Below are 21851 nucleotides of genomic sequence, written 5' to 3'. Positions count from 1 at the left end.
TATAGTGTTTAGAAAATATATATTTATTTACATATCTCTTTTGTTTGCATCTGCAAAGCAAATTTTATTTCTTCCTCTCTGACTTGGATGCCTTTTGATTTCTTTATATTTTGATTGCTCAGCTAGGACTTCCAATACGCTGTGGAATAGAAGCAGTGAGAGTGGGCACCTTTGTTTTGTTCCTGTTTGTAAAAGAGAAGCTTTCAACCTTTTGCCAGTAAGTATGATATTAGCTCTGAGTTCACTGTGTATGGCTTCCATTATGTTGAGTTATGTTCCATCTATACCTATTTGTTGAGAGTTTTTATCATCAAAGGATGTTGTACTGTCAAATGCTTGTTCTGTATCTATTGAGATGGTCCTATGATTTTTATCTTTCATCCTGTTAAAGTGATGTAATGTGGTACATATTGCATATGTTGACTCATCTTTGTATTGGAGGGATAAATCCCACTTGGTCCTAGTGTTGTTTAGTCACTAAGTCATGTCTGACTCTTTAGTGACCCCATGGCCTGTAGCCCGCCAGGCTCCTCCGTCCCTGGGATTTCCTGGGCAAGAATACTGGAGTGGGTTGCCATTTCTTTCTCCAAGGGATCTTCCCAACCCAGGGATCAAACACACGTCTCCTGCATTGGCAGTCATTTCTTTACCACTGAGCCACCAGGGAAGTCCTGGTCCTAGTATATGATACTTTTAATACTCTGTTGAGTTAAATCTGTTGATATTTTGTTGAGAATTTTTACATCTATGTTTTTCAGAGATATCAGTGTGCAGTTTTCTGGTATTCATCTTTTTTTGATGGGCTTTTTTCACTTAGTACAATGTTCTCTAGATACATCCACATTATAGCATGTGTCGGATTTCTTATTTTTAAGGCTAAGTAATAGAGCATAAAATATCCAAATGATTTGCCAAATAAATAGCAAATTCTTTAACCCAAATCTTAAAGTTATTGTTCCATAAAGGTGCAATATTCCTCTCATTCTTTGTTGAAAGAGTAAGGCAGCCTATCGTCACTCAACAAGATATACAGTCATAATATCACAGGGTTCTATATTCATATAATCAAAATCACACATTTCCATCTCATGTAGTTTCTCACTTAATAAGTCTGTTCACACTTAATAAGCCTGTTATAAGTAATCCACATTCACAATATCCATAAAATGCCCACATAACAAAAGCATGTCTTTGAAGGCATCATATACATTTTAAGTCATACTCACAGATAAAAACACAATCTCATAACTAAAGCCATAATCTCACAGGCCTCAAAATGTGCATTATATTATATAATTCCACACACAGTCACAAAAGCACTCAAACTTTTTATTGCTTATTTACAAAGAGTCTTGGAAGAGAAGTTTTATTAGGAGACCAAAATATGTGTTCAAACTTCATTTTCAAGGTGCCCAGACATCTGGGGAAGGAGATGTTCCACTTCATCCTGGGGTCATGGAAAACTCACATGGGAAGGTCAGAGTTTACTGCAGTTTCACCTAAGGTCAGCAGGTACAGTGCTGTTTTCACAGGTCCCACTGAAGAACTGAAGAGGAATAAGGCTGGATTGAAATCTGATTTGATCTGGGTAAGATGCAGTGCTGTATTAGAACTTCTGTGGGGTCTTTCATCAATAAACAGAAAATAAAAATAACAGTATTTTGTGATTCTTTAGGTATAGTAATAAGTTGAGTTTCTTTGAATTAAACATTTCCTTTGACCAAAAATTAATCTTTATTTCTGATTTTAAAAGACTTTTTGGTAGGCCCCTAAAATCAACCCTGAATATTCACTGGAAAGACTGATGCTGAAGTTCCAATATTTTGATGTAAAGAGCTGACTCACTGGAAAAGACACCGATATTGGGAAAGATTGAGGGCAGGAGAAGGGGGCGACAGAGGATGAGATGGTTGGATGGCATCACGGACTCAATGGACATGAATTTGAGCAAACTCTGGGCGATAGTGAAAGACAGGGAAGCCTGAAGTGCTGCAGTTCATGGTGTCACAAAGAGTTGGAAAAAGCGACTAAACAACAATGACAAAGAGCATTGTGGGCTCTAGGCATTTTGCATACTGTGTCTAATGGATGAGTTGGCCCTGCTAGTGTATGTCTCTGGCAAAAGTCAGCCAGACGTAGCCTTTAACGGAAAGAAACACAAGATACTGGGCAGGAGGAATTTCAGGGTGGGGATGGAGGAGTGGGAAGGAAGTGTGCTTAACAAGTTTTATACTATCTCAAAATCTGAAACAAACCATTTTCACATTTACACTCTAGGAAACAAACCAAACAGAAACACAATCCCATACATGGTGGTTGTTTAGTCGCTAAGTCGTGTCTGACTCTTTGGGTCCTCAAGGACTGTAGCCTGCCAGGCTGCTCTGTCCATGGGATCTCCCAGGCAAGAAAACTGAAGCAGGTTGCCATTTCCTTCTTCAGGGGATCTTTCCCACCCAGGGATAGAACCCCCATCTTCTGCATTGACTGGCGGATTCTTCACTGCTGAGCCACCAGGGAAGCCGCCACACACGGTCACAGACACACACTGCGGTCCCACAAAAACACAGAGAATGAAAACGCACACACACACAACCCCAGGGGTTCTTTCTTTAAAAACAAATGCACACTTAATGCCAGGTGTGCTTCTGGCGCTACTCGGGATGCTGATGCTACCTGAGCGGGAATGGGGGTAGGGATGGGGGTCAAAAGACTGAGTCCCAATCCTCAGAGCTCACACCCAAGAAACCACCGTACCCAAGAGCCCGCCGTCTCCTCCTGCCGCTGGTTGGGGTTCTGAAGTCCCCAGGATCCCACCCCGCCTTCTGCGGACTGGACTCAGATTCCACTCGCTATTTCCACGTACGCTAGCCTCACCAGCAACCATCTTCCTTCCGAAGTCTATCAGTTCTCCACCGCGCGCCGAGAGAGTCCTGGCATCTGCGCATTCGGGGCGCTGAGCTCTCGCAGCGCCAGAAACGTTCCGGATGGACTTCATTTCCCAGAAGCCACCGGGCTCGCTTCAGCCTCGGGCCCTGGGTGCTCTTCCCGTGGCGGAGGAGCTGTAGTCCCTACGTGTTAAGTAGATCCCATCCCAAAATAACAACGGCACACGCTTCCATAGTCTCTTTCGGTAGCCGGACTGGAACCCCCTCTGGTGACAGGCGCTCAAGGCGAGGACGCTTCGGACGCGGACAAGACGTGTCAGTCCTCGAGTGTAAGGCTCGTGTCTGCGTGAGCAGCAGAGATTTATGTACCTATTGAGAAACTCGTGTGTGTGTAGACGTGTCTCCATGAAGTGTGCGTTTGTGTGTCATTATTTAACTGGGTGACGGTGCTTATTTAAATGACGCGTGACTTTTGGATGAGCGACAGTAGTGTGGCTGTGTGGATTGTCACTGGAATTCTTGGCTCTTGTCTCTGCCGATTCCTTGTACCTCTCCCCTCACAGCCACTTGGGGTCTGTGGCAGATAAAGGAGGGAAGCCAGAATCTTAGTTTTAGAGTGGAAGAATGGAGGACCCCAGCAAGAAGACATAGATTGGATCACGAGATGAGATTTTCTGAAGCTGAATACGACCCCAAACAGGCTATTTGGGAAAGACCTAATGACGTCCTAGGAGTGGGTTTCCTCCTGGGAGGGTCCCCTTTGAAAGTTTCGAGGGACCAGCTATGTTTCACAGCCACAGCATTTCCAAAACTCTGGCCCCAGAAGCCTGCTGTCAATTCCACAGATTCCACCGTAGACATCAGTGACCCCAGCCTCTTTCACACTGGGAAAGGTCCACGCTGTTCCAGCCTCCTTCCTGCTCCCATCTGGTTGTTTATGGTGGACTGGAGGAGAGTGTACCCTCATGGAAGGGGGCGTGTTTTGTAAATGAATGTGCTCTCCAAGAAAATGCTGATGTTTCATGTTCACTTTCTCTTTTCCTAGTGGTGCCCTGTCTCTAAAAAATAGGATCCTGAGAGAGGAAAGAATTTTTGTTAAACAACTAAAAGTTTAAGTTAAGGTGAGTTTGTGTTTCCTCATTCATAAAACACACTTTAATTTTAAAGGCACATGATCCTTCTTTACCTGGGGATGAAATATACTGTCTGATAGTAACATATCCGTAAGTCATAGGGCCATGCAGATTAATCACCCTTGTCAGGGTCCCCAAGCCCTTCTGTCTCTAAATTATTTAACCTGTGGCCTAACGTCAGTCCTGTGATCATGTCAGTTTTTGTGGCAAAAGTGATGGGATGTCACTACTGTGGTTCCATTTTATCATATAAGACTCCACTGTAGCAGACTGGAGCTAGAGACTTGCCTTGTGGGCTTGATGAAGTAAGTGGCAATGTTGGAGAAGTTCCTGTTGCAAGAAACTGCAGGCAGCTTCTAGGACCTGAGGGTGTCCTCCAGCTGACAGCCATCAAAAATTTGGGGCCCTCAGTCATCTAGCCACAAGGATATGAATTCTGCCAACAATCTGAATGAACTTGGAATTGAATTCTTCCCAGTTGAGCCTCTGAATGAGAACACAGCCCAGCTGACACCTGTTTGTAACTTCGAGACCAGCCTGAGGAGAACACCCAGTGAAACTGTGTCCAGACTCCAAGTCCACAAAACACTGTGAGATAATAAATGTGTGTTGTTTTAAGATACATTTATGGTTAATTTGTTATGGCAGCAACTGAAAACCATTACCACATGAAAGACTGTGCAGACTGGAAGAGACTGAGGAGAAATAACAAACAGCCTGGGACTTCCCTGATGGTCCAGTTGCTAAGACTCTGTTCCCAGTACAGGAGGCCCAGGTTCGATTTCGAGTCAGGGAACTGGATCCCACATGGCACAACTAAGTGTTAGCATGCCACAACTAAAGATCCCACATGCCGCAATTAAGACCCAGTGCAGCCAAATAAATAAATATTGTAGGGTGGGAAGAAATAATAGCCAAATGCAATGTGGGGTCATGTATAGGATCCTGGAAAAGAAAAAGGACATTAATAGAGGGAAACTGGTGATATTTGAATAAGATATGCCATTGATAGTATCTACTATACCAATGTTAATTTCATGGCTTTGATAATTATCCTAAGATGTCAACAGAAAGTTGAGGGATATACAGGAAACCCTCTGTACTACTCTTGCAAATTTTCTCTAAGTCTAAAATAAGTGGAAGTAAAAATTAAACCAAAAAAAAAAAAAAAGAGGAAAATTTTGGCTATCCCAAGATCATAGAGGTATTTTCCTGTTTCTTCTTCCAGAAACTTTATAGCTTTAGTTTTCACATTTAGGCATATGATCCATCTTGAATTTATATATGTGTGTGTGGTAGGATCAGGGTTAAAACCATTTTTTCCATACAGCTAGCCAACTGCTTTGGTACCATTTGTTGAAAAGACTATCCTTTCTGTTCTAATTTGCAGTTAGACTTTTATTATTTAAAAAAAAAGTGGCTATATATGTGCAAGTCTCTTTCTGGACTCTATTCTGTTGGTCTGTTTGTCAATCCTGTGTCAGTCCCACTGTTTTAATTACAGTAATTACATAATACATATGTCTTGATGACTGGTAATGTACATTTGACAACTTTGTTCTTTAAACTTGCCCTGATTGTTCTGGATTCTTAGCTGTGTGCTGTGCTTAGTCGCTCAATCATGTCCAACTCTTTGCAATCCCATGTACTGTAGCCCACCAGGCTCCTCTGTCCATGGGGATTCTCCAGGCAAGAATACTGGAGTGGGTTGCCATGCCCTTCTCCAGGGGATCTTTCCAACCCAGGGATCAAACCCAGGTTTCCCGCATTGTAGGCAGATTTCTTTACCATCAGAGCCATTTCCATATAAATTTAGAATGAGTTGTATTAATGTTCTAAAAAAAAGCTCCTAATATCGTTTAGAGATACACTGAATCAATATATCAATTTAGAGAAAATCGGTCATCTTAAAATTGATTCTTCCAGTTTATAAACATGAAGTAAGTTTGCATTTATATAATTCTTTCTTTCCTTAATGTTTTGCTTTCAGTCTATAAGTTGAAAACACTTCTTTTGTTAGGTTCATTTCAAAGTGTTTCATAATTTTCTTTTTTTTATACTGTTGGAATTTTTAAAATTTCATTTTCAATAACTTTGTTTTAATATAATTGTTTTATACTGTGACATTTTATTCAACAAACTTGCTAATAAATTCATGTATTAATTCTAATAGTTTCTAGAATTGAACAAAATTTTTTCTATGTACAAAATCATGTTATCTGCAAATAAAGATGGCTTTACCTCTTTCCTTCCAATCTTCATACTTTTCATTTCACTTTTTTCTCTTACGGTATTAGAGAGGTCTTCTAGTAGAAAGTTAAATGGAAGTGGTAAAAGTGGATACCCTTGCCTTGTTCCTGAGCTCAGGGCAGTGGTGCGTATTTCACCTCCCAGTTTTATTCTGCTAGATCCTTTTTATCAAATTAAAGAAGTTCTCTTCCGTTCCTAGTTTGAAGGATTTTTATCATAAACTGATGCTGAATATTATAAAATGGTTTTTCTGCATTTAATGAAGTGATTGAATAGTTTTTCTTCTTTATTATTTTTTAAAATAATTTTATGTATTTTTATTTTTGGCTATGCTAGGTCTTCATGGGCTGCACGGGCTTTTCTGTAGCTGCTGCAGGTGGGGACTACTCTTTGTTGTGGTGCACAGGCTTCTCATTGTGGTGGCTTCTCTTGTTGCAGAGCATGGGCTTCCCTGATAGCTCAGTTGGTAAAGAATCCACCTGCAATGCAGGAGACCCTAGTTCAATTCCTGGGTCGGGAGATTCCTGGGTCGGGACATTCCCTGGAGAAGTGATAGGCTATCCACCTCAGTATTCTTGGGCTTCCCTTGTGGCTCAGCTGATAAAGAATCTGCCCACAAAGCAGGAGACCTGGGTTGGATCCCTGTGTTGGGACAATCCCCTGGAGAAGGGAAAGGCTACCCACTTAAGTATTCTGGCCTGGAGAAGTTCATGGAGTCATAAAGAGTTGGACATGCCTGAGCGACTTTCACTTTCACAGGGCTCTAGGGCACTGGGGCTCAGTAGTTTTGGCTTCCAGGGTCTGGAGCGCACGCTCAATAGTTGTGGCACACTGGCTTACCTGCTTCGCAACATGTGGGATCTTCCTGTATCAGGGATGGAACCTGTGCCTCCTGTATTGGCAGGTGGATGGATTCTTTACCACTGATCCACCAGGGAAACTCTGTCTTTTATTATTTAAAGTTGGAAGATCACATTGCTTGCTCTTTGAAAATTAAGTGACTTTGCATTTCTAGAATAAATCTCTTGCTCATACATATCAGAGGTCTCTTCTTGCTAATACTTTAATATCCTTGCATCTATGTTCATGAGAAAGATAAACTGTAGTTTTCCTTTCCTATAATGTCTTTGTCACATTTTGATATCATAATTAGGACCTCATGACATGGTCCGTTTGGGGGGTTTGTTTTCTAGAAAAGATAGTTTGGTTGGCATTTTTAATTCCTAAAGTGTTTGGAGAATTTGCCACTGAAGCCTCTGGGCCTGACATTTTATGGGAAGGTCCTTAATACAGATTTAATTTCTTTAATAAATCTAACTACATTCAGATTTTCCATTTTTTATATCAGGTGTGATAAATTGTGTTTTCAAGAAATTTTTAAATTGCATCTACATTTTCAAGTTTAGTGTTATAGAGTTCATAAAATTATGTTATCAATGTATCTGTTACCAAAATAATGTCTATAATATATGTAGTGATATCTCCTTTATATTCCTGATATGGGCAATGTTTTTCTTGATAATATACCTTTATTAATCTTATCTTTTCAATGAAATAGCTTTTAGCTTTATTGATTTTACTCTGTTATATGTCTGAGTTTTTTTTTTTATGCCATTTGTTTCTTTTAGTATGTTTTACTTTCTGTAGACTTAATTTGTTTTTCCTTTTCTAGCTTCCAAAGATAGATCATTGTTTTTTAACCATTCAACTTTATAAAATATACATTTATGTTTAGGTGAAGGGGATCAAAGGGTAAAAAGAAAGGGAAAACATAAGTGGGCAGTCATTATAAATGCTCATGATATCTATGGGAGAAAATAAATTATGGATTTACTTGGCATTGCAGTAATTTGACAAAGTATTTTTATAATAATTTCACTACCAATTGATTTGCTATGACTTCAGTACACGTAGTAATTATCAATGGTGATGAGATAATGAATAGTGTTTATCTGCAGCATTTGTGAATACAAAACAAAAACAAAAATACATATTTAAAGCTAAAATATCTTTTGGTTTTTTTATTATTTTGTTTTTTATAATTTACTTACTTATTCTTTTGGCTGCCCTGGGTCTTCATTGTTTTGAGTGGGCTTTTTCTAGTTGCAACAAGTCAGGGCTTCTCATTGCAGTGGCTTCTCATGTTGCAGAGCACAGGCTTTAGACACAATGGGCTCAGTGGTTGCAGCTTGCAGGTCTAGAGTGCAGGTTCAGTAGTTGTGGTGCAGGGGCTTAGTTGCCCAGCGGCATGTGGAACCTTCCCAGACCAGGGATCAAACCCGTGTCGCCTGCTTTGGTAAGCAGATTCCTATCCAGTGGGCCACCAGGGAAGTCCTAAAAATGTCTTTGTAAGCACTGGTGTGAGTGCATCTCACAAGCTTTGATATGCCATACTTTCATTATCATTTAACTCGAAATATTTCCTAGCTTTTTTGCACATTCATGCTTCCATCTAGGATTATTTTCCTTTTGCCTGACTTCTGTTGTTTAGTATTTCTTGTATTATGGGTCTGTTGATAAGAAATTCTCTCAGCTTTTGTTTAAAAAAAAAATCATTATTTCACCTTCCTTTCTGAAAGATATCTTCTCTGGGTATAAGATTCAGAGTTCTCGGGTTTTTTCCTTTTAGCACTTTTTAAAGACATGATTCCATTTTTCAGGCTGCTAAAGATTCTGTTGAGATATGGACTATTTTTCTTGTTTATTTATAACAGATGTCGTTTTTAAAAACTACATACTTTTAATATATGTTTTTCAGTTTTGTCTCTCAACAGTTTGGCCAAGATGTGCTTAGGTATGGATTCCATTATTTCAAGTGGTTAGGTTTGCTGAGCTTTTCCATTTACATATCAAGATATTTCATGACAGTTGCACTGTTTTTGTCCATTACTTCTTCAAATAAATTTTCTGTTCTATTTTGTTTTAGGTGTTCAGTTCTACATTTTGGCATTTTCTTGTATATCTCTTATGTTCAGCTGTTCTTTTTTTCTCTCAGTATAAGATTATTGTTAATTTGACTTTATGTTAATTAAAACAGTTTTCTGCTGTTAATCATCCCAGTTTTAATTTTCAGTAATATATTTTTATAACTATAAAATATCCATGTGATTCCTTTTTTAAGAGTCTTAACCTCAATTGATATACTCCATTTTGCATTCCATTTTGTTCATCTTTTCCTCTCTTTTCTTTATCATGTTAATCATAATATCTTCGAATCCTTGTCTGTTAGCTCCACTGACTGGATTATCTTTGGGTTTATTTCTATTGAGACTTTTCTTTCTTGATTATCAGTAACATTTTCCTGTTTCTTTGCATTTTCATTAAGTTTTATCATATACTGGCATTGTGAATAACATATTATTGACACTCTGAAGTTTTTGTTGTATGGCCTGGTCTCAACCCTGGCAGGTAGGGCTGGATTGGGGAGGATCTACTCATTGTGACTGGACAACCCAGGCTGGGTACATGTGGTGTGACCAGAATTAGAAATAGGCCAGAGGGGTGTGTCTGGAACTGGCTTTGCTTCAGAGAGCCCCTGCTGTGTATCCAGCTTGTGTGACTTGTTTCCTCGGCATAAGAAAGGGTGCTTGGATTTGTCTGGGGTGGGGGGTGGGGGGGTGTCTGTGTGTGTGTCAGTTAGTCACTCAGTTGTGTTCGATTCTCTGTGATCCCGTGGACTGTAGACAACCAGGCTCCTCTGTCCCTGGGATTTCCCAGGCAAGACTACTGAGTGGGTTGCCATTTCCTTCCCCAGGAGATCGTCCCAACCCAGGATTGAACCCAAATCTCCTGCATTGCAGGCAAATTCTTTACCAGCTGAGCTATCAGGGAAGCCCGGAATTGTCTGGACTCCTACTCACATCCCCTGACATGTGTTTGGGAGGGGGAAGAGTGGCAAGGACGATGGGAAGCAGGAATAAAGAAGAAAAAAGAAAGGCTCTCATACCTTAAACAATTTTTGGAGTTCTGAGCTACACTGGGTCTCAAAGCTTCTTTTTCCTCCCTCAGCTCTGGCTTCTCTGGACTCAGCTTCTGAGAATGATTGGCAGCTCTAAAATCATGGCCCCGGTAAGTGGATGTCTCTTATTTCCTTCCTGAAATATTATAGTTTTAAATTCAGGTAATATTTTAATTCTTTAGCCTAAAATCTTCTTCCTAGAGAAGCAGTATCTCTGAGCCAATTTTCACTTTTTCCCTTTACAGAGAATGATTGTGTCCTCTCTGTTTGCTCCCTTTTTTTGAACTTGTTTTTCAGTTCAGTTCAGTTCAGTCCTCAGTCGTGTCCAACTCTTTGCGACCCCATGAATCGCAGCACGCCAGGCCTCCCTCTCCATCACAAACTCCCGGAGTTTACTCAGACTCATGCCCATCGAGTCAGTGATGCCATCCAGCCATCTCATCTTCTTTCGTCCCCTTCTCCTCCTGCCCCCAATCCCTCCAGGCATCAGGGTCTTTTCCAGTGAGTCAACTCTTCGCATGAGGTGGGCAAAGTATTGGAGTTTCAGCTTCAGCATCAGTCCTTCCAATGAACACCCAGGACTTATCTCCTTCAGGATGGACTGGTTGGATGTCCTTGCAGTCCAAGGGACTCTCAAGAGTCTTCTCCAACACCACAGTTCAAAAGCATCAATTTTTCGGCGCTCAGCTTTCTTCACCGTCCAACTCTCACATCCATACCTGACCACTGGAAAAGCCATAGCCTTGACCAGACGGACCTTTGTTGGCAAAGTAATGTCTCTGCTTTTTAATATGCTGTCTAGGTTGGTCATCTTTCCTTCCAAGGAGTAAGCGTCTTTTAATTTCATGGCTGCAGTCACCATCTGCAGTGATTTTAGAGCCCAAAAAAATAGTCTTTCAGTTTTTCATCAAATAATTTATGTATCTTGTATGAGTTCAGTCTTCTCTTAAGGGCAGTGTTGGAGCAGTGAAGGGGTAGAGTACCTTGAAGTAAATATCTGAGCTTCCCTTGTTGGGTTTGTAGTTTAATTATATAAAAATGGTGGTCCTCTTTGACCAGAAGAGGGAGAACTTTCTCCACTGTTTTCAAGGTAGATAAGGGAGAGAGGTTGAGGGCAGTAGGAGAAGGGGCCAACAGAGGATGAGATGGTTGGATGGCATCACAGACTCAATGGACATGAGTTTGAGCAAAACTCCAGGAGATAGTAAAGGACAGGGAAGCCTGACATGCTGTAGTCCAATGGGGTCACAGAGTCAGACATAACTTAGGGACTGAACAACAACAAAGGGTGAATTTGGTTATGAATGGTCTCAGTCTCAGTGTGGAATGAGACCTCAGCTTTGAAAAGCTTTTAGGTTTGGATTGAAATGGAGTTGGTCCCTTCCTAGAAAGAGAGAGAGGTGGGATTCTGGCTAAGGAATCACTGAGAAATGAATAGGGTTCTGAGATCCATTTTGTGGTGGAAGAGAAATTGCTGGTCTTAAGTGATTCAGTATTGTTCCGGATCATTCTATATTAGTGTGTTCTAACTCAAGGACCAGAAGTTCAATAAGAGATTGAAGGAAGATCATTGGGAACCACATCTGCTGGATAATACTAAACTGTGGGGAAGAGATTAGGATTTTTGTCCAACTGAAATACTATAATAGTATATATGTTATTATTAATAAATACAGTGGAAGTGAGAAATAGATTTAAGGGACTAGATCTGATAGAGAGCCTGATGAACTATGGACGGAGGTTCGTGACATTGTACAGGAGAAAGGGATCAAGACCATCCCCATGGAAAAGAAATGCAAAAAGGCAAAATGGTTCTCTAAGGAGGCCTTACAAATAGTTGTGAAAAGAAGAGAAGCAAAAAGCAAAGGAGAAAAGGAAAGATATTCCCGTTTGAATGCAGAGTTCCAAAGAATAGCCAGGAGAGATAAGAAAGCCTTCCTCAGCGATCAATGCAAAGAAATAGAGGAAAACAACAGGATGGGAAAGACTAGAGATCTCTTCAAGAAAATTAGAGATACCAAGGGAACATTTCACGCAAAGATGGGTTCGATAAAGGACGGAAATGGTATGGACCTAACAGAAGCAGAAGATGTTAAGAAGAGGTGGCAAGAATACACAGAAGAACTGTACAAAAAAGATTTTCACGACCCAGATAATCAGGATGATGTGATCACTCACCTAGAGCCAGACATCTTGGAATGTGAAGTCAAGTGGGCCTTAGAAAGCATCGCTACAAACAAAGCTAGTGGATGTGAGGGAATTCCAGTTGAGCTATTTCAAATCCTGAAAGATGATGCTGTTAAAGTGCTGCACTGAATATGCCAGCAAATTTGGAAAACTCAGCAGTGGCCACTGGAAAAGGACTGGAAAAGGTCAGTTTTCATTCCAATCCCTAAGAAAGGCAATCCCAAAAGATCAGTCCTGGGTGTTCATTGGAAGGACTGATGATGAAGCTGAAACTCCAGTACTTTGGTCACCTCATGCGAAGAGTTGACTCATTGGAAAAGACCCTGATGCTGGGAGGGATTGGGGGCAGGAGGAGAAGGGGATGACAGAGGATGAGATGGCTGGATGGCATCACCAACTCGATGGACATGAGTTTGAGCAAACTCCGGGAGTTTGTGATGGACAGGGAGGCCTGGCGTGCTGCGATTCATGGGGTCGCAAAGAGTCGGACATGACTGAGCGACTGAACTGAACGCTTTAAGAAAGATTAAACCTGATGTCTATGAAAAACCTGATGTTTATATGAAAATGTAAATTTGTCAGAATAAGGGAAATCCTCATGATATAATATGGCATATAATATACTTGTGTCTTGACAATAATGGATGCCCTTCTCCAATTAGATAAAATTGTTTGGATTCTTCTTTAGTCAAGAATCCCCACGTTGATTCTTCCCTGGTGGTCCAGTGGTTAAGACTCCACACTTCACTGCAGGGAGCAGGGCTTCCATCCCTGATCGGGGAACTAAGATCCCATATGCTGCATGGTACAGCCAAAAAATAAAACATTAAAAGAAAGAATCCCCAAGTTTCAGCATGTGGAAATAATTTGGGCTGCAGTATAAATTATATGTTATCTTACTATCTATAAATATTGGTATATCTAGAAAGTTGTTTAAATTTAGTTATTGATCTCTGTTTAAAAGTGAAATAGAGATTGATGGTTTTGGAAAACTCAGCAGTGGCTACAGAACTGGAAAAGGTCAGATTTCATTCCAATCCCAAAGAAAGGCAATGCCAAAGAATGCTCAAACTACCACACAATTGCACTCATCTCACATGCTAGGAAAGTAATGCTCAAAATTCTCCAAGTGAGGCTTCAACAGTATGTGAACTGAGACTTCCAGATGTTCAAGCTGGATTTAGAAAAGGCAGAGGAACAGGAGATCAAATTGCCAGCATCCATTGGATCATCGAAAAAGCAAGATAGTTCCAGAAAAACATCTACTTCTGATTTATTGAGTACACCAAAGCCTTTGACTGTGTGGATCACAACAAACTATGGAAAATTCTTAAAGAGATGAGAATACCAGACCACCTGACCTGCCTCCTGAGAAATCTGTATGCAGGTCAAGAAGCAACAGTTAGAACCAGACATGGAACAATGGACTAGTTCCAAATTGGGAAAGGAGTGCACCAAGGCTGTATACTTTTACCCTGCTTATTTAACTTTTATGCAGAGTACATCATGTGAAATGCCAGGCTGGATGAAGCCAAGCTAGAATCAAGACTGCTGGGAGAAATATCAATAACCTCAGATATGCAGATGACACCACCCTTATGAAAGAAAGCAAAGAGGAACTTAAGAACCTCTTGATGAAAGTGAAAGAGGAGAGTGCAAAAGCTGACTTAAAACTCAACATTCAAAACAAAAAAAAAAAACAAAAAAAACTCAACATTCAAAAAACTAAGATCAAAAAAAAAAAAAAAAAAACCTAAGATCATCACCAGTCCAAGTTTGATGCATGAAACAGGGCACTCAAAAGCCGGTGTACTGGGACAACTCTGAGGGATGGGATGGGGAGGGATGTGGGAGGGTGGTTCAGGATGGGGGGCACATGTACACCCATGGCTGCAATGTATGGCAAAAACCACCACAATATTGTAAACTAATTAGCCTCCAATTAAAGTAATTAATTTTTTAAAGAAAAACTAAGATTGTGGCATCCGGTCCCATCACTTCATGGCAAATAGATGGAGAAACAATGGAAATAGTGAGAGACTTTATTTTCTTGGGCTCCAAAATCACTGCAGATGGTGACTGCAGCCATTAAATTAAAAGATGCTTACTCCTTGGAAGGAAAGTTATGACCAACCTAGATAGCATATTAAAAAGCATTAATATGAGCATAAAATTAAAAAGAGACATTACTTTGTCGACAAAGGTCTGTCTAGTCAAGGTTATGGTTTTTCCAGTAGTCATGTATGGAAGTAAGAGTTGAACCATAAAGAAAGCTGAAAACTTTTGAACTGTGGTGTTGGAGAAGACTTTTGAGAGTCCCTTGGACTGCAAGGAGATCCAGTCACTCAATCCTAAAGGAAATCAGTCCTGAATATTCATTGGGAGGATTGATGCTGAAGCTGAAGCTCCAATAGTTTGGCCATCTGATGCAAAGAACTGACTCATTGGAAAAGACCTTGATGCTGGGAAAGATTGAATCCCGGAGGAGAAGGGGACAACAGAGGATAAGAAGGTTGGATGGCATCACTGACTTGATTGACATGAGTTTGAGCAAGCTCTGGGAGTTGGTGATGGACAGGGAAGCCTGGCATGCTGCAGTCCATGGGGTCTCAAAGAGTCAGACATGACTGAGCAACTGAACTGAGGCACTGTACTTCAGATACACTAATTTATTTATTCTCATCTAACCATGTCATTGGAGAAGGCAATGGCACCCCACTCCAGTACTCTTGCCTGGAAAATTCCATGGATGGAGGAGCCTGGTAGGCTGCAGTCCATGGGGTCGAGAAGAGTCAGACATGACTGAGTGATTTCACTTTCACTTTTCACTTTTATGCATTGGAGAAGGAAATGGCAATCCACTCCAGTGTTCTTGCCTGGAGAATCCCAGGGATGGGGTCGCACAGAGTTAGACATGACTGAAGTGACTTAGCAGTAGCAGTAGCAACCATGTCATGATCTTTAACTTCAGCTTACTTGTTTTTATCATATATCGCCCCCTGCTGCAACTCAGTATTTCATCTTGAATTTTTTTTCCACTTTTACAAATAATACATGGATCTGTCATTTCAGGTGCCTCTTACATTCAGTGATGTGTCCATAGACTTCTCTCAGGAGGAGTGGGAATGCCTAAATTCAGATCAGAAGAATTTGTACAGAGATGTGATGTTGGAGATTTATACTAACTTGGTATCACTGGGTAAGGACGTCTGCCTGGAATAATGTAGAATCTGCTGTCTGGAATATCCACTTTCTTTACTGTATATTTTATGCTCTGTGCCAAGACACTCACAAAATTTCTGCTCCATATTCTCAAAGGACTATTTTGGGCTTTGTTAGATGGAAACATCACAATATGTTCTAGTAGCTGAAAAAAAGCAATGTGGTCAGATATAGGAGAACAAAGATGTCAAGGGCTTGAAATTAATTTGTAGAAATAAGACAGAGTCTTCTTATTCATGGTTATATGCTTGGGTTTCATCCTAAGATAAAGACAGACCTTTGGAAAAATTACATAGAGATCCATCTGGTTGTGTTGTTGTTTAGTCACTAAGTCATGTCTGACTCTTTGTGACCCCATGGACTGCAGCACATCAGGCACCTCTGTCCTCCACTATCTCCTGGAGCTTGCTTATGTCCATTGAGTCGGTGATGCTATCTAATCATCTCATCCTCTCCTGCCCTCAACCTTTCCCAGCATCAGGGTCTTTTCAAATAAGTCAGCTCCTCACATCAGGTGGCCCAGGTATTGGAGCTTCAGCTTCAGAATCAGTCCTTCCAATGAATATTCAGGGTTAATTTCCTTTAGGATTGACTGGTTTGATCTCCTTGCAGTCCAAGGGACTCTCAAAAGAGTCTTTTCCAGCACCACAAGTTGAAAGCATCACTTATTTGGAGTTCAGCCTTCCTTATAGTCCAGCTTACATCCATACATGACTACTGGAAAAACCATCTGATAGAAAATATTAAAATGTAATTGATCAAGACCTACTCATAGATTTTGATTCACTCAGTCTCAGTGGATATCTAAAGGGTAGTATATCCACAAGCTGATCATGCCTTCTTTAAACCATTACTATAAAACTTCTCACTGCCTCCTCCATGTTGGTACATACAATCTTGAGGGTTTTAGCCCACTGTAGCTCCTTTTGCCTGGCAAAGAAATAAAGCTATTCTTTATAATAAATAAACAAAATAAAAAGGGGGGGAGGGTAGTATATGTAAGAAATTCCTGTGGTAATTCTGATGCACAACTGATTGAGAACTACTAATTTTTTTCTTTGCCTACTCACAAACGTTACATTCTCATGTGAACTTTCATAATTTTCTGAGCCCATCATGCCTTTAAAAAACTATATCACAGTAATTTAGAATTTTATGGCCTTTTACTTCTAATGGGTTTACTTGTCAATTTTATCATTATTCTTACTATATTTCCCCCTGTACTGGAAAAATAGCATTTGTTCATTTTCTCGTTTTCTTTCAGACTTTGATTTCACAACTGAAAACAACAAATTATCTTCAGAAAAAAGCAGTTTTGAAGTAAATTCATACCATTGGGAGACAATGAGAAGTAAAACCTTCAACCTTATGGGGTTTATTTTCAGAAATGACTCACAGAGCAGAAATGAATTTGAAGGACAACAGGCATCTCAAGTGGGACATTTTAGTCAAATGATATTCCAAAAACATATATCTCTTCCTCTGCATCAGAGAATTCACACTAAAGAGAAGTCATATGAATGTAAGGAATGTAGGAAGGGCTCTAGGAAGTATTCACATCTTACTGAAAATCTGAGAGACCACAGTGGTGTGAGACCCTATGAATGTAGAGAATGTGGAAAGACCTTCCTAGTTCTCCAGCATTTTATTAGACATAAAAAAAGTCACACTGATTTGAAGCCCTATGAATGTAATGGATGTGAGAAAGCCTTTAGGTTTTATTCACAGCTTATTCAACATCAGATAATTCATACTGGCGTGAAACCCTATGAATGTAAGCAATGTGGAAAGGCCTTTAGACGTCATTCTCACCTTACTGAACATCAGAAAATTCATGGGGGTTTGAAACCCTACAAATGTAAGGAATGTGGGGAAACTTTTAGGTTGTACCGAGATATGTGTCTCCATCAGAAAATTCATCATGGTGTGAAACCTTATATCTGTAAGCAATGTGGAAAGGCCTTTGGTCATCGTTCAAGTCTCTATCAACACAAGAAAATTCATTCTGATGAGAAACCATATAAATGTAAACAGTGTGGAAAGGCCTTTGTTCGCAGCTATCTACTTACTGAACATCAGAGAAGTCATACTGGTGAAAAGCCTCATGAATGTAAGGAATGTGGAAAGGCCTTTAGTAGGGGCTCAAGCCTTCTTAAACATAAAAGGATTCATAGTAGTGAGAAACACTATGATTGTAAGCAATGTGGGAAGGCCTTCTGTAGAGGCTCTCAACTTACACAACATCAGAGAATTCATACTGGTGAGAAGCCCCATGAATGTAAAGAATGTGGGAAGACTTTTAAGCTCCATTCTTACCTTATTCAACATCAGATCATTCACAGTGACTTGAAACCATATGAATGTAAACAGTGTGGGAAAGCCTTCAGTCGTGTCGGAGACCTTAAAACACATGAGTCAATTCATGCTGGGGAGAAACCTCATGAATGTAAGGAATGTGGAAAAACCTTTAGACTTAATTCTCAACTAATTTATCATCAGACAGTCCATACTGGCTTGAAACCATATATATGTAAAGAATGTAAGAAGGCCTTCCGTTCTATATCAGGTCTTTCTCAACATAAGAGAATTCATACTGGTGAAAAACCTTATGAATGTAAGGAATGTGGTAAGGCCTTTAATCGCAGTGAGCGACTTATTCAGCATCAGAGAATTCATACTGGTGTGAAGCCGCATAAATGTAAGGAATGTGGGAAGGCCTTTATTCGTTGCTCTCAACTTACTCAACATCAAAGATTTCACGTTGGTGAGAAACTCGTAATGTAATGAAAGTCAGAAAGCCTTTAGCCTTGACACATCCTTTAATATTATCACTTTTCTACCACCTAACTATGTTATGCTAAAGATTATTATTTAACATAAATATAAATGCTTGGAAGGGTGTCTGGCTCAGAGTATTTGCTTACTATTAATAATCATTCTTTAATGATAATTACTAGTATTGTTATAAATTCACATGGGAGGAAGACCCTATGAGCATTTTAAAAATCTTTCTATCATCACTCATCCATATTTCACGTCAGAGCATTAATTTTGCACAAAATCCCATAGAGTGTATTAAACAGGAAATTTTTTTATTCAGAGCTCATCCCCCCTGAAGATGAATAATGGGAAGAAACCCTATGCCTTTGTTGAATGTTGAGTGTATAGCTGTTGAAAAATTACAAAATGGCTTGAAGAAATTTTCTTACAGTAATTTCTGTAATACAGGTGACAGACAATTCACATTCTCTACAATTCATGGAAATTAGAGATTAACAGTTGGGTAGCCAAAAGAGAGGCAAAGTTTTCCTCAAGTATTTGAAAAATTTCACATTTACCTGAATGGAACAATGGTATAATGAAGGTTTGTTTGCCTTCCACCTAGAGTCAGTGTATTGCCACTCTCTCTCTAAGAATGTATATATATTCACAGCTACCATATTTATAACATTGAACATATATACATATATATGTTATATACTATATGTAGTATATCGTAGTGCTGTGCTTTTTGAGTAAATGTTTCAGGTATCACTTCACCTCTAAAAAAAATCAACATACAACTCAAAAATACAACTCCTAGATTTAAAGATTATCTTCTACATGACTGTTAGGCCATTGTCACCTAAAAGACATTAATACTAGACCTATAATGTTGTATAATCAGTCCGTTTACAGATTTCTCCAATTATTTAAGAAATGTCTTTCAAAAGTGTTTGCTTTTTCTAAAAGCTTGAAACAAACTAAGGTCATATATTTTATGATTATGGCAGTTGAGGCTGTTTTGGTCAAGAACTTATCATCTACCTATTTTGTGAGTTAAACTCTTTGAAGACTCAGGAGAAGTAACCCATATAATGTTGCCCATTCTAGATTTGTGCTAATTTTTCTTCAGATGGGCTTGTTTTTCTAACCTTCGCATTTACTGTGAACATTATGTTTAGAGGCTTGACTAGGTATCAGATTAAACATTTTTGACAAGATAACTTCATAGACAATATTGTGTACTCAATATTTTGTCAAATAACAGGGGGCACATAAGTGAAGCTATGTTTAATCTCCTGATTCATGTATTGACCACCAGCTCTCTGCATTGTGTATATATATATATATATATATTTTGCAGTTAAGAAGTAGTAATCCATAAAGTCACATCAGCACTCCACTTGGAAATTTAAAGTCTTTTGTATTTTAAAGAAATTAAGACCAAAAAGCTCTAATCTTTTTTATTTACTCATATATTTACTTTTTCACATGATCTTCATTCCTTCCCAATGATCTAAATTTCCATTATCAATTCCCTTCAGCTTGAAGAACTTAATTTCTTGGAGTACATGTCTGCTAATGACAAATTTCTGAATGTTGAGCTTTAAGCCAACTACAGAGGATGAAATGGATGGATGGCATCACTGACTCGATGGGCATGAGTTTGAGTGAACTCCAGGAGTTGGTGATGGACAGGGAGGCCTGGCATGCTGCGATTCATGGGGTCGCGAAGAGTCGGACATGACTGAGCGACTGAACTGAACTGAATGACAAATTTTAATTGTTTCTTTTACTGAAATGCCTTTGTTCTTTATGGATTCTTTTCTTTGCTACTGAATTCTGCGTCTTGTTTTATATTTTTCTGCTTCATTTCTGAAGACAAGTCATTTTTGTCTTCATGCTTCCAAGATTTTCTCATTACCTTCAGTTTTCAGCTGTTTAAGTATGATGTGCCTCAGTATGGTTTTCTTTGTGTTAATCCTTTTTGGATTAACAGGGTTTATTTCCTTTGGGATTGAGTGGCTTGATCTCCTTGTTGTCCAGAGACTCTCAAGCGTCTTCTCCAGTACCAAAGTTCAAAGGCATCAATTCTTTGGCACTTAGTCTTCTTTATGGTCCAACTTTCACATCCATAAATGACTACTGGAAAAACCACAGCTTTGACTATACAGACCTTTGTTGGCAAAGTGTATATGTATCATCACCTATTAATTGTTTCTTTGGAGAACCCAGACTAATGCACACAAAAAAGAAAAAAAATCTCAGCTATGCTGGGGCTCAGCAATTATGCCATCCACTGAATGTAACCTATGGAAGTTGTTTGAAGGAACTCTTAGGGGAAGGGATCCAGCCAAATGATACTTAAATCACAACTAAGCTTTCAGGGAAAGGGAAATGAAGTGCACATCCAAGAGTGATGCTCCCGCACCTCTGACCTTCCAGTTCCTCTCAAAGTCTCCAAGCACTTTCCCTTCTTGGTGTTGGTTCACAAACTCAGGAGTTTCCAGGTGAAACTCAAAACTGACCCATGTACATGGAGGGCAACAGAATAGGCAGACCACTCCAAATTGGTAGGTGGCAGTGTAAATAAGCAAGGGAACTTATGTAGGAGGCTTATCTTGGGCAGCTGCAAGCTGTTTACAGAGAAGCCTTAAATGAGTTCAGTCACATTTACTGTCCAGATGGTCTCAACAACACATTAGCATCTCAAGGCTGTATCCTTGAAATGGCTCCTGGTGTGAGAACATTGGGCAGACTGTACATTCCAAGCAAGGGGATAGGGAGGAGTCTCCAATTGCCAGGGTCCAGCTTTCAGGTCAACCAGTGGTCACCTCCTTTTGATGACCTCTTCCAATAGCCTCCCTCTTTTAAAAGGCTGTCAGTGGGACCCTGCACAGCCTTTTGTTAGAGCACCTCCCAGTCCAGCACTAACATCCAAATAATACTCATTTGGAGGAGTTCCATGTTGTGAGACAACCCCACAAAGTAAGAACACCTGTTTATCTGCCCATACCTTTTATTTCTTTGTCAAACTGTGCTCACATGGTGGGGGTCACATTTTCAGGAAGTCTGTATGAAAGAGAAACTTCTTTAACTTTGGATATTACAAAGCATCTTAATGTACAGAATTCTGACACATTTTCTCCCTTTTTCTTGTAATTTTCTCCACAACTATTCATAACTATTCATGGACTGCGTGCTGCAGCCCATGGGGTCACAAAGAGTCAGACATGACTGAGTGACTGAACTGAACTGATTCATAAACAGACATATTAGTGACAATCATTCTGCCACAATCATCGTAAGACTCAATTTGTTGTTTAGTCACTAAGTTGTGTCTAACTCTTCTGCAAACCCATGGGCTGTAGCCTGCCATGCTCCTCTGTCCATGGGATTTCCCAGGCAAGAACACTGGAGTGGGTAGCCATTCCCTTCTCCAGGGGATTTTCC

At 39.8% G+C, this 21851-nt stretch overlaps 1 protein-coding gene and 1 long non-coding RNA gene across 8 annotated transcripts in view; one reads left to right on the top strand and one right to left on the bottom strand.

Annotated features, from left to right (window-relative positions):
- Positions 1 to 1315: 1315 nt before the first annotated feature.
- Positions 1316 to 2935, bottom strand: LOC122692146. Its single transcript, XR_006340606.1, has 2 exons — positions 2755 to 2935; positions 1316 to 1546 (listed from the first exon to the last, which is right to left on the bottom strand). It is a non-coding gene; the product is annotated as an uncharacterized LOC122692146 (long non-coding RNA).
- A 96-nt stretch (positions 2936 to 3031) lies between these two features.
- Positions 3032 to 21851, top strand: part of ZNF404 (zinc finger protein 404) — a 34191-nt gene continuing 15371 nt past the window's right edge. Inside the window, exons 1-6 of one of the 7 annotated variants that reach the window (XR_006340604.1) lie at positions 3032 to 3214; positions 3931 to 4006; positions 4497 to 4622; positions 10277 to 10336; positions 15486 to 15612; positions 19943 to 21824. Coding sequence is in view for 5 of the 7 variants with exons in the window: in XM_043899414.1 (XP_043755349.1) it covers positions 10307 to 10336; positions 15486 to 15612; positions 16900 to 18419 (1677 nt within the window). In the remaining 2 variants the exon portion in view is untranslated. Of the gene's footprint in view, positions 3232 to 3930; positions 4007 to 4496; positions 4623 to 10276; positions 10337 to 15485; positions 15613 to 16899; positions 18526 to 19942; positions 21825 to 21851 lie in introns of those variants that run through there. The other 6 variants (XM_043899414.1, XM_043899413.1, XR_006340605.1 and 3 more) reach the window with 6 other exon arrangements.

The sequence above is a fragment of the Cervus elaphus genome, chromosome 4 (assembly GCF_910594005.1).
Source record: "Cervus elaphus chromosome 4, mCerEla1.1, whole genome shotgun sequence".
NCBI lineage: Eukaryota > Metazoa > Chordata > Mammalia > Artiodactyla > Cervidae > Cervus > Cervus elaphus.
This window is presented reverse-complemented; position numbering and strand designations above follow the sequence as displayed.